At 40.1% G+C, this 13,332-nt stretch overlaps 1 protein-coding gene across 3 annotated transcripts in view; it reads right to left on the bottom strand.

The window, feature by feature from the left end:
* Positions 1-4,165: 4,165 nt before the first annotated feature.
* The window catches only part of gjc1 (gap junction protein gamma 1), a 24,361-nt gene continuing 15,194 nt past the window's right edge, over positions 4,166-13,332 (bottom strand). Inside the window, exons 2-3 of one of the 3 annotated variants that reach the window (XM_060892746.1) lie at positions 7,565-7,663; positions 4,166-7,009 (exon numbers count right to left, since the gene is read on the bottom strand). In XM_060892746.1, coding sequence (XP_060748729.1) covers positions 5,546-6,967 — 1,422 coding nt within the window. In that variant the 5' untranslated portion in view covers positions 6,968-7,009; positions 7,565-7,663 and the 3' untranslated portion in view covers positions 4,166-5,545. Of the gene's footprint in view, positions 7,010-7,564; positions 7,664-11,869; positions 12,179-13,332 lie in introns of those variants that run through there. The other 2 variants (XM_060892744.1, XM_060892745.1) reach the window with 2 other exon arrangements.

Below are 13,332 nucleotides of genomic sequence, written 5' to 3'. Positions count from 1 at the left end.
CAACTGGTTTGTGTCCCCTGTGTTTGTCGTTCATTCAGATTGCTCATGTGGACCCGTGTCCTCCAAATGGTCTCTGGCCTTCTGGCTCTCTCATTAAAAAGAAAATCATTCTCCAAAGACGTTTCAATATTGTTATTATACAAACAGAGCTTTCAGTAGACTAAACAAGACGCCTCTGTATTTAAAATGGTGATAATAAGCACTGGTAACTGTGAACATTCGTAGAGAACATGAAGTTCATTGACATTTACATTTACATTTACTGGGATATATAATGGGGTAGATGTCCTTATCCTGAGTGACTTATAGAAGTGTTTTTGAAATCTCTACCGATAAATACATCCTGCTACTGATTTCCTTGGTCACGGTCTAGGAATACCATCAGACTAAAATTCTTCTGAGAGGAAATACAGCAAAAAGAGTATTTAAAAAAAACTAAATTAAGTAATTAATAATTAAATAATCTTAGTTAAGTGTTTCAGGAAAACGTATACAGTAAGACGTCATACTCAGCTCACCGCAGTGCTGGAGGATTGGACAAAGCACGGTGCGGTGCAGGGTGTGATAAGCGCTTTGAGGTAAGTACATGATGGTCCATTTTTTTGCTTTGTATGCAAGAAGTACTTTTACAATCTTACCTGGGAGCTACCAGAAGCCAGTTGAGAGGTGTGAGAGAAGTTACTGTAGGAAGGTTGAAAACAAATTGTGCAGCTGCACTTTGGATCAAGTTCATTTTTTTTAAGCTGTAAACTGTATGTCATTTGGCAGACACCTTTATTAAGAGTGACCTACATTTTTATCTCTTTGTATACAAGTGAGCAATTAAAGGCCTTGATCAGGAGCCCTGGCAGCTTGTCGGACCTGGGATTAGAAGAAATTTATTATAACAGAGCAGTGACAGGCAAAGTGGTAGCTCAGTGGTTAAGGTTTTGCTCTATTGCTTGGATGGCTATGAGGTCAAATCCTAGGCAAACTAAGCTGCTGCTCCTGAGCCCCTGAGCAAGGCTCTTAGCCCTTGATTGCTCAACTGTACAGTATAAGTGAGATAAATGTACGTTGCTCTGGAGGAAAACGAGTCTGTAAATACTGTAAATACAGTGAAAATTTCCATGAAGTTAAAAAGAGCTCATGACAGTTCCTGCTCAAACATTTTATACTGTTTTTCCCTTTTTGTAATTTAAATGTTTGAGTTTTGCTTTAATTGCAAATTGACTGTAAGAATTGACTATTTCCCATTAGCCAGGCAGTGCTATTGATCGTAAGTGCAATCGCGGTCATGTACAACTTTACGTTGTATTGTTACAGTCGTTATCACCCAAATGGTCAAGTGAAACTGATGGACATTTTCGTGGTGGTCACGTACCCCTTTCCTCAGGGATGGTCCTTGTTGGTTACTGCTGCTCCGGTGCTAAAATTGATTAATCTAAAAGGTTATTCATTTAACATTCTACACATAATCCTTTATGATGTATGATTTATGAAAGCCATTTGGGGCATGAGTTCCTTCTGACATACATCTTGGAGTGGAATCTGTGTTGAGGCAGTAATTTCTATCGTCTATCTTACTTTAATTGATCACACATCTGATCAATAAATGCCTGAGATATTTTAATAGCTTTATTGTTGTGTTATTACCTTTAATCTTGCATTAGTACCAGTCATTCAGAAGCTGTTTCCTTTCTACCAGCTGGCTAAAGCTGGACTGACTACCAGTCTGACCAGCTTGGATGGTGTTATGATTAAACTGGCTTATTTCAGAAGGAAGTCATAAATGTGACACCATTCACACATGTTTAACAAAAACCCAGTGAGCTAAACATTTAATATTACCCAATGTAGACTCTGTTTGGTTAACCTAAAAACCTGAATAATTTCAATCTGAACAGCATCTGAATGAAAAAAATGTGATTGTTATCAATTTCTTCTTAGTGACTTTTTTGAGGATGATTTCACACATATACATGCAGCTATCAGGGATAATATAACTATTTATATAGCTCAGTTTGTGATCCAACATGGGATCCAGAGAACCTATTATTAATGTGTATGTGTACAGGTCGGGCTCTGTGGTTGGAACAGAGCTAGACTCACTGGTGACAGTAGCAGAGAGAAGGACCCTTGACAGTCTGCTCTTCATTTTGGACAACATCCACCCCCCTGTGTACAGCATATTCATCAGGCAGAGGAGTGTGTTCAGTGGCAAACTGCTGTCTCTGTCACGCTTCACTACAAGACTGAGGAACTCTTTTGTCCCCCTGGCCATTAGACTTTACTCTATCTCTCAGGTTTGGCAGGAGTGGAAACATACTGTACAAACTGAGGTGTGAATTAGTACAGTTTTTTCATCTGTATTTACTTGTCCTCATTTGCTGCCTATCTATCTATCTATCTATCTATCTATCTATCTATCTATCTATCTATCTATCTATCTATCTATCTATCTATCTATCTATCTGTCTATTCTGTCTGTCTGTCTGTCTATTCTGTCTGTCTGCCTATTCTGTCTGTCTGTCTATCTGTCTGTCTATTCTGTCTGTCTATTGTCTGTCTGTCTTTCTGTCTATTCTGTCTGTCTATTCTGTCTGTCTGTCTGTCTGTCTGTCTATTCTGTCTGTCTATTCTGTCTGTCTGTCTATTCTGTCTGTCTGTCTTTCTGTCTATTCTGTCTGTCTATTCTGTCTGCCTGTCTATTCTGTCTGTCTGTCTATTCTGTCTGTCTGTCTGTCTGTCTGTCTTGTGTATGCACATTTTTTTATCTATCTATCTATCTATCTATCTATCTATCTATCTATCTATCTATCTATCTATCTATCTATCTGTCTATTCTGTCTGTCTGTCTGTCTATTCTGTCTGTCTGCCTATTCTGTCTGTCTGTCTATCTGTCTGTCTATTCTGTCTGTCTGTCTATTGTCTATCTGTCTTTCTGTCTATTCTGTCTGTCTATTCTGTCTGTCTGTCTGTCTATTCTGTCTGTCTATTCTGTCTGTCTGTCTATTCTGTCTGTCTGTCTATTCTGTCTGTCTGTCTGTCTGTCTGTCTGTCTTGTGTATGCACATTTTTGTGCAAGCTGTTTTTGGAGTAACTCATCCCACACTGGAATATCTCAAACTGAGAAAAGTGTTTATTCATTTTTCATGTTTATTAACAAAATAGCTCTGGACATGCATTTTCAAGAAATCCAAAAACAGAGGTTTCCAAAAATGGAAATAATTGTACTTATTACTGTTACTGGTCATTACAGATTGGCACGTTAATAAAACAATAAGACATTTTTTCTCTTTTAAGTACAATAGATGTATTTTTTTAGATCATTTACCAAGAAGACATCAAATTTAAAAAGTCAGAAAAAGGGGCAACAAGACAAGTAAGGGGAGAATAATCTAGAGATATCGTACAGTTTTAAAAGCCATATCCTAATTGAATAGAAGGAAGTACAAGCACAAGAATATACACTCTTCAGAGTAATCAGAGTGTACAGTGCCATCAGTTGTTATGACCCTGCTGAGAAGATGTGCTGGCTAAGCACTGTGCCAAGAGCCTTCACACAAAAAAGTATCTTTATGGAGTTTATGCTTCCAGAGTCTAAGAATAAATACAGACACAAACCCAATATATGGGACACCATGATGTTATATGTGTATTTCTGTTCCTTGGAGCTCATAAAAATGAAAACAGCTGCTCTAAAACTGGTTTTGTGGCGTTTTCCGTCCCTGCTCTCTCTGTCGTAGGAGCCTGATCATACACAGTTAAATGTTTTTTTCCCACAGCTGCAGTTGGACTTTCTCCAGTAACGGTTGGAAATTTGCCACCATCATTTCTTCACATTCTTTTTCTCCCCAAAGTGCAAATACAGATTTATCTTTGTCAGTCGTGTTTTCCGTCAAGATTTCAAGATTGGAAGATATTGTGAATTACTGCCAGTCAAAAGACAGCAAACAGGAAGCACGGGACACTGAATAAGCAATACACAGTTTAAAAAGTAGGTTTCATCTTTAGCTTCATAGAAAAAAACAAGCTTTTTTTTTTTTAATCGACGAAATAAACTACAAAACAGTCTTAAACAAAAAATGTATGCGAAATACTGAATTGAAGTCAACAATACAAAAACACTGATTAAAAAAACAGAAATATCTGAATACATCAAACAAGCCAAATCTTATGAATCTATATGAATTTTAACCCTCAATCGACATACAGAAAAGTATTGCTGAAATAAAGGGTTTGTCCTCGCCACTTCTCACAGGTTTTTTTTTTTTTGTATTTATATATGGCCTTTTATGCTCCGTTAGCATGACGGCGTAGCAGCAGGATGAATCCATGCCAACAAACAGTATTTGGTCTCCCAGAGCATTCAGGTTTTGCCGTCAGACTTATGCAGGAAAAAAAAAATCTTGGAATGTGGCCTTATGAGGCAAAATGGAAGACTTCACACAATACACAAGCTTTTCAAGCATGAGTGCACGTGTGGGCATAAAAATATACCAGTGACATCACAGTGACTGGATATTAGACTCATTAGAGTGAATAAATATGTAATAATGATACAATTGAGGTGACTGTAATTGCGGACCAGATCTACACCTCTCAACTGCTTGGTACCAGATCTACGCTACTGGTTGACTGAAATAACTATTCTTCAGCAGAATGGGAACTTTTTTTTTCACAAATATGTCAGTTCTCTATGTGGACACTGATATCAGCAAGAAAATGAACTGATGTTGGGTTTGCATGCATCTTTACATTTATGGCACTTGGCAGACTAACATTTTTTTTTAAATTATATACAGTACAACTGAGAGTTAAGGGCGTTGTTCAGGGGCCCAGTGGTGGCAGCTTTGGTGGACCTGGGATTCAAACTTACAACTTCCAATTGTTACAGTGTGACGTCATGGCAGTGTGATGTTATAGCATCACAGATAAAAATCACTTTGAAATGTGACATCAGCGATCTCATAATAGATGTATATTATTGTCCTAAAACGCTTTTTAATATTAAAGTTAATGTATTTGCCAGTAGCACAAGTTCTGTTGAATGACCAAAGACAGAGCTCGGACATGACGCATGACACCATGACACCTCTGACGTTTCGCATATAGTAAATCTATATGTATAGAAAATGTGGCATCGGTGCATCTGTTGATGTTGGAGACCCAGTTTAAAGAAATATTTTGGTTTGGAATTACCCTGCCAAATCCCAGAAAAGCACGGGAGCTTCTCAGACCGGTATCATCAAAGTGCTTTTTTAGCAAATACATTTCTAGAAAAAATCGTTATGGCCAAGCGCTCATAAAGAAATGAGTTCACGGAGTTCAAACATCAGGAAGACCAGGAGATCAGTTCAAAGTATACTTTCAGTCTTCCAGAATTTTCTGGATCATAAGGCACACAAGATATTAAAAAAAACTACAACATGCTATGCCAAACAACAGTATACTGTACATTATGTGTACAGTATACCTAAAAACTGTAATACGTGTGCATGTGTGTGGTTGTGTTTATGTAAACAGGTAAGGTTTTGCAAAGAGGAACTCTCTACAGATCGTGTCAGATCCATACAGATGGCTTGCCCTCTCCAGATTTGCTACTGCTGCTGCTCCCGGCACTGCCTGCTTTGCCATGCTTCAGCCGATGTTTCCTCTCTTTCTGAGAAACAGTAGGGATGTTACATTGTGGCTTATCGTCATTACTGTGGTTGTTCCGCATCTCGTTACAGCTGTTGCCTGCATTGTGTTGTAGGGCATAAGCCTGAATAGCCGCCTCTAACTGGACAGCATCCTCGTTGATCGGTGGTGGCCGAGCATCGCTCGCCGAAGGGAAGTTGTCCTCGTTGGATCCAAACTGCTGCTGCTCCTCTTGTGCGATGTTGTCACGATTTTGCTTGCATGCCATTTTGGCATTGCTTAGGTCCGTGTAAGGCAGGGCTTCAGGCTTCATCACAATGTTATAGCCTGGTGGTGCAGATGGGGTGCTCCAGGAGAACGGATAACCCACGTAGTCTGCTTCCCTGACTCTGCTACCTACATCACCCACCATTTCTCCTTCGCTGAGTACTGGCCCGCTTGCTCGGTCAGACATGTCCCCAGCCCTGAGCAGGCCCAGTTCGTATTCTTCTTCTGCTGTGGCAGCGTGACGTTTTTGCAGTGCGTCTTTGATGGTGCCCACTCCAAGATGAATCATTTCCCACACGTTGAGTAACAAGCAGAGGCAGCTGACTCCATACATAATGCGCAAGAAGATGGTCTTCTCTGTGGGACGTGAAACAAAGCAGTCCACACGGTGAGGGCAAGGCTCACCTGTACACACAAAGATGGGTGCTACATGAAAGCCATACAGCAGATACTGACCAGCTAGGAAGGCAGCTTCCAGTGCCGAACGCGTTAGTAGCTGCAGTACGTACACTCGCATTAGACCATCGTCTCGAATGCGCCGCCGCCCATCATGACGCTTTTTGAGCTTGGGACGTGGTGGAACAATCTCCCTTTGCGTGCTATCTATCTCAGGCACCTCATAGATCATCGGGTCTTCTTCTTCTCTCCCCTCTTCTGAATTCTCATGCCCTGCCCTATGCTGACGTGCCCCAAAGTACAGTTTCCTTGGCCTCCGTTGTGTGTACCCAACTTCTGTTGGATCTCCATCCCTCTCCGTCCCTGGTATCTCCTTGGTGTGGGAAATCTTATTGGCCGCATATCCCATGTATAGGAGTGATGGCATGGCAGAGAAGATAATCTGGAAAACCCAAAAACGGACATGGGAGAGCGGCGCAAAGGAGTCATAGCAGACGTTTTCGCAGCCAGGCTGGCCTGAGTTGCACACAAACTTGCTCTGCTCATCGTAGTAGATGGATTCTCCGCCCACTGCCGTCAGGACAATGCGGAATACCACCAATGTTGTCAGCCAGAGTTTCCCCACCGGCGTTGAATGGTTTTGAATCTCCTCCAGCAGACGCGTCAGGAAGCTCCAGCTCATGGCGTCGGACGACAGTGTCTCAGATGACAAAGTTCACAGACTCTACAAGAGAGAAGGAGGAAAGTGAATGAAAGAGATCACATCTTACGATAAAAATAGCTTTTGAATACATTGTAGATGTTAAACAATATGTTATGTTTATGCTGTAAGACATGGCAAAGCATACATACATTTTCAGTTAATTTACTTAAATGTGCCATAGAGTTATAGTGAACATGAGTTATAGTGCAGAGATAACGAACAACAGGAATCTGATATACACTGCTTATAAAGCTGCAACTCTTATTATTTAACAAGGCTGATAGGGTAATAATATAGACAATAATATTATGTGAACACACGTCCCCATCAATTTGATTAGTGCCAAAATTCCTACAATGATGTGACCAATGTGATAAATATTTCACTGAGAACAAGGACAAATTGGTGCAGATCTACAGGAGTAAATGACTTCCTGAATAAAATGAGTATTGTGTTAACCTGTGTCTGTGTGCTTAAGGACATACACTCATTACAAAGATTTACTTGGAACCCTTAATATCTCTCTCACACACACACACACACACACACACACACACACACACGCAGACTACATACCTCTGCTAGAAATACAAGCTTTGCTGCTGCTCTGCGATGTGTTTGTATGGTCTCTGGTTTCTCTCCACTCATTTTTCCAAGCTAAATGTTTACATTTTCCTTCACAATAAAACATTTAAGGTATTAATTGTGATGGCTATATAAGGACAAGTCTGAGAAATGTCAGGGCATTCAGGATATCATTTTGGTGAAGAGACAGTGAGAGAGAGAGAGAGAGAGAGAGAGAAGCCGAGGCAAAGAATTGTTACTCCTCTGCATTGGTGTTCTTGCCCTTAAGTGCACTTAAGTGACTGAAGTGAGAATCCTGGTGTTTTCCTTATGAACTTTAAATCTGGGAATGATGTTGCCGTTCTTTACCCAGCTCTCCCCTTCCAGCAGGCCCTGCTATCCCTTCACCTTACATCTGTGTCTAAAAGTGCTAGTAGTAGCACTGAAGGTGACTAAAGATCTAGCACCATGAGTCACACACACACACACATACACACTCACTACAGCCTCAAACACCCCACCATTCATCTACAAACATAAATATTCACTTTAGTGTGTGGAGTCACATTACTAACAACACACTGAAAAAAAAAAAGAGACTAAATAAGTGCTCGCCAATTCATCCAGAAATAGACGGACATGTACACATTCTACACACTGTAACATGATGCATACAGGCTTTTAAAAATAGTTATATACTGGAACTTTGATGTTGTGTGTGTGTGTGTGTGTAGAAAAGATATTGATTAAGATTTAATCATTTGTGTTTAAATGAGTACTGAGGATCAATAACAACAAAAGGAAGAGGGGGAAAAAAAGCAACAGGAAGTTCAAAAGTTCATATCTAGTGTGAGGAACAGAACACTCCAGTGCATGAAGTAAAAAGTGATAAATATTTGAGCTACGGGCAATTCACCTAACCTCCGCATTTATACATCATTTTAATCATACAAATGATGAAAAATCCAAATTATCCGATCGTTACAGCTCTGACGCTGGCATATTTAATACTGATATTACCAAATGAAAGGCTCGTTGGAACACCTGAGCTAAATCGTAGGGAGGAACGTGACTGTAATATAGTTCATGCAGTGTTATTAAATTTGGAGCCAGCAATGTGCATTTAAAATTGCTGAGTCCATTTAATGAATGTGTTCTTGTAGTTGGGCCTGCCACGTGTCTTTCACACACACACACACACACACACACACACACAGACACACAGAGTTGTCTCATCACTTGTGCCCTCCCCTTAGGCAGTAGAGGACGGCAGAAAGAGCACATGCTCAGCAGAACTCTCATCACGGCTAACCTGCTTTGGTCAGCCGTCTTCATCTCCCTCACAGCCTCCGTATAAAGGAAGCATGCTGCTACTTGAAAGGAAAACAGACCACAGAATTACCAACACAACCCAATTCAGTGCTAATTAATGACTTGTCTCCTACTCAACATAAACTACCTCTGGCAGACTTTTTATTTTTATTTAATTATACATTTATTTTTTTGCACAGCAAACAAAAACTGCACTTTATTCAAGTAACAGTGTTCAAGATTCCAAGATTTAAGAGTTTTATTTGTCACTTACACAGTTATATACAGTCTAGAACTTGGAGTCAGAGGAAAATCTGGCTATTCAATTCAATTTATTTGTCTAGCGCTTTTAACAATTGACATTGTCTCAAAGCAGCTTTACAGAAGCTTAGAAACAAAATAAAATTGTAAAGTTTAAAGTTAGGAGGCACGGTGGCTTAGTGGTTAGCACGTTCGCCTCACACCTCCAGGGTCGGGGGTTCGATTCCCACCTTGTGTGTGTGGAGTTTGCATGTTCTCCCCGTGCCTCAGGGGTTTCCTCCGGGTACTCTGGTTTCCTCCCCGGTCCAAAGACATGCATGGTAGGTTGATTGGCATCTCTGGAAAATTGTCCCTAGTGTGTGAGTGCATGAGTGAATGAGAGTGTGTGTGCCCTGCGATGGGTTGGCACTCCGTCCTGGGTGTATCCTGCCTTGATGCCCGATGACGCCTGAGATAGGCACAGGCTCCCCGTGACCCGAGGTAGTTTGGATAAGTGGTAGAAAATGAGTGAGTAAGTTTAAAGTTTAAGATTAAGATACTATTTATCTCTAACATTTATCCCTAATGATCAAGCCTGAGGCGACGATGGCAAGAAAAGCTTCCTGAGATGCCACGAGGAAGAAAGCTTGAGAGGAACCAGATTCAGACGGGAACCTCATCTTTATTTAGGGGACACTGGACAGGAAATAATATCAATGTAAATAATGTCTTTTCTACAACAGTTTGTGGTTGGATGAAATTAAGCAACCAAAAGCTCCTGAGGAACTAACAGGTCAGCGCAATTTTTTTTAACATTAATTCCTTCATGCCGAAGTCTTCAAATGTTCAACTGATGAAGACTCGAGCACAAATCTGACCGACGCAACGGCTGAGTCTAATCCTCTCAGACATAAATAAACTAAATCTAAGAATTAAAAATATGAAGAAAAAAGAAAAGAATTGGTGTAAATAATACAAAAGACAAAAAAGGTAAAGAGAATATAATATGCAATATGTTACATATAGTAACGGTACAGAATGTGTAAATATTACAGGATGGAAAGTGATGTATTTAACGTGCAGGTGAGTTAGATGAAGTAACAGTAAAGTGCAGTGTGCAGAATTACAATGGAGTAAATGAGTCTTGATGAAATACTGAGGGATTTATTGAGGAGTCTGATGGCCTGAGGGAAGAAGCTCCTCCTGAGACGCTCTGTGTTAGACTGCAGAGGATGTTGCCTGATTGCAACAAGCTAAACGGAGAGCTATAGGGGTGGGTGGAATCTTCCAACAATCTGCAGTCATATTTCCATTCAATTCAAGTTTATTTGTATAGCGCTTTTTACAATGGACATTGTCTCAAAGCAGCTTTACAGAACATAAACATAGAACAGAAGATAAACATAAGGAGTAATATAAAGAATTAATATAATATGGTATTTACATTTTCCATAAGACTTTCTTCCCTTTCCTGTCTGCAGAGTAAATTATATTTATAGTAAATGATATTCATTTCTATTCATTCAATTCAAATTCAATTCTGTTCTTTGTATATTTTTATTTTTATTGATTATACTTTTAGATAGATAGATAGATAGATAGATAGATAGATAGATAGATAGATAGATAGATAGATAGATAGATAGATATTTTATTCATCCCATTGGGGAATTTACAAATTCCAGCAGTATCCACAAACAGGCAATATGGCATACAATAAATTTAATTTGCATTGTGTACGTTGTGTAGTACGATTCAGAACAGTAATGAATGTTAGCACTGACCAACCCCCCGCATGGCATTGGGGAGGAACGACCTCCTCAATAGAGACATCTCTGCCTTGAGATAATGAGAATAAAGCATTTCACTACATGTCGTATTGTGTACTGTTTGGATTTGGATTTAGATTTGGATTCAAATCTGAATTAATAGCGGTACACGCAACATCACACGGGTTTGTGTAAGTGTCTTACTTCTTCCAAAAAGCACATTAACCATCACCTCCACTAATATCACTACACAGGAACGTCAACCATGAAGTCTTAATATTCCTCTTTTTCTAATTAGCTCTTTGCATAGAATAAAGAATTATCGCTTCAGAATAACAAACTGGATTAATTAGATTTCCTCACCTGTGAGATAATCTGCATCACCGCTGTATATCTGAATAATTTGGTTTGGATTTTTTGTTTGTTGGTTTTTTGCTAGATTACTTTTTTTGGAGTCTAGCAAAGCATGCAGAAAAAAAGAGACTTTTTATAGAAAATTAAAGAAAGAACGAAAGAAAGAAAGAAAGAAAGAAAGAAAGAAAGAAAGAAAGAAAGAAAGAAAGAAAGAAAGTAAGAAAGAAAGAAAGAAAGAAAGAAACCAATTCACCTCAGTTGAACTGGAATATTCTTTGTATTGTTTTTCTTTTCTCCAGAGGTAGGAGAAGAATGAACAGATCTTCTTGTGTTAAGCAGAATGCACTAAAAATAGAATTCCTGACCATTTACGGAAATCGTGCAGTGCCAAGTATGAAAAGAGAAAACGAATGAGGCAACATATGCACTCTGTGTGTATACATATACTCTACAACTAGACGTGTGTGTCTGTGTGTGTGTGTGTGTGTGTGTGTGAGGGGAATGGATTTGGCATCACACAGAATAATATTTCAACTAAAAGCCTGTAACATATGGCACTTACTAACACACACACAACTCAAACACACACTCACGCACACACGCACTCACACAAACGCACGCACGCTACAAACTATGTACTTACATACACTCGGGTGTCCCCGCTGCCTCTCCTCTTTGTGTCTGCCTCTCCACCCCTTTTCCTTTCATCTCCCTGTTTTTCTTTCTGTCTCTTTCCTTTTCGTTCTTTTACGACAACCTCTGAGATCAGTCGCCATTGACATTAAAACCAGGAAGCAAATGGACCCCCACATTTATACGCACAATCTGACAGCCATGTGGGACTGCAGTGTGTGTGTGTGTGGCTTGTACAATGAAGTGGGTGGGGGGTTGCATGCGTTTCCTCCTCTTTCCTCTCTGTGGATGGAACACACACACACACATACACACACACACACACACACACACACACATACACACACAATGGACCCCTCTTACCCCTCGTTCCTCAAAATTGGGTCGGCAATTTGGAGGGAGGAGTGGCAGAGTAAATGTCCTTACAGCGGGGTGATAGATGAAAAGGGGTGAAATTCTGAAGCCCTATGAAATAATTTCATTCTGATCCAGTGGAGCAAGTGTGGTGATGGGGGATGGGGTGGATTAAAGGCAGACCCTTTAAGTGGGATTTTTTTTTCTATAGCCTGCGACACACAGAATAATATATTTCCCTTCCTTAACATTATCTACTTCCACAAAGCCGTCTCTGACTCCCTTTACACTCTCAACATGCAGCGCTCCAATAAACATCACATCCTAATATCTGCTGTTCTGTTCATCTTGGCATCTTTAGTCACAGTTAAGAAAATCAAGCTTCTGGGTATCTCTCTATAGGCTTTATTCTTCTTCTTCATCTTTTTTTTTAAAAATCATTTTCTCTTTCTGGGGGTCACGGTGGCTTAGTGGTTAGCACGTTCGCCTCACAACTCCAGGGTTGGGGGTTCGATTCCCGCCTCCGCCTTGTGTGTGTGGAGTTTGCATGTTCTCCCCATGCCTCGGGGGTTTCCTCCGGGTACTCCGGTTTCCTCCCCCGGTCCAAAGACATGCATGGTAGGTTGACTGGCATCTCTGAAAAATTGTCCATAGTGTGTGAGTGCGTGAGTGAATGAGTGTGTGTGTGTGTGCCCTGTGATGAGTTGGCACTCCGTCCAGGGTGTATCCTGCCTTGATGCCCGATGACGCCTGAGATAGGCACAGGCTCCCCGTGACCCGAGGTAGTTCGGATAAGCGGTAGAAGATGAATGAATGAATGAATGAATTTTCTCTTTCTCTCTCTTTCCACTCAAGCCAGCTTACAGTCAGAAGATTTTCCAGCTACAACCACATACAAGCTGGAAGCTACAGTTGACTATGAAAGTGTCTTGCAAGTGTCAAGCATCGCAATGTAATAAATAATAATAAAAAAAAAAAGCGTCAAGCTTTCAAATGTAATATGATATTACATTTATAAATATAAATATTTTTTATATCTATGTATATTTATGAGATGCGCGACTTATCTTTTGGGGATTATATTAACATTAGAATGTAAGTGACAAAAGGAAATTGTGC

Source organism: Tachysurus vachellii, chromosome 18, assembly GCF_030014155.1.
Source record: "Tachysurus vachellii isolate PV-2020 chromosome 18, HZAU_Pvac_v1, whole genome shotgun sequence".
In the NCBI taxonomy this organism is placed as follows: Eukaryota; Metazoa; Chordata; class Actinopteri; order Siluriformes; family Bagridae; genus Tachysurus; species Tachysurus vachellii.
This window is presented reverse-complemented; position numbering and strand designations above follow the sequence as displayed.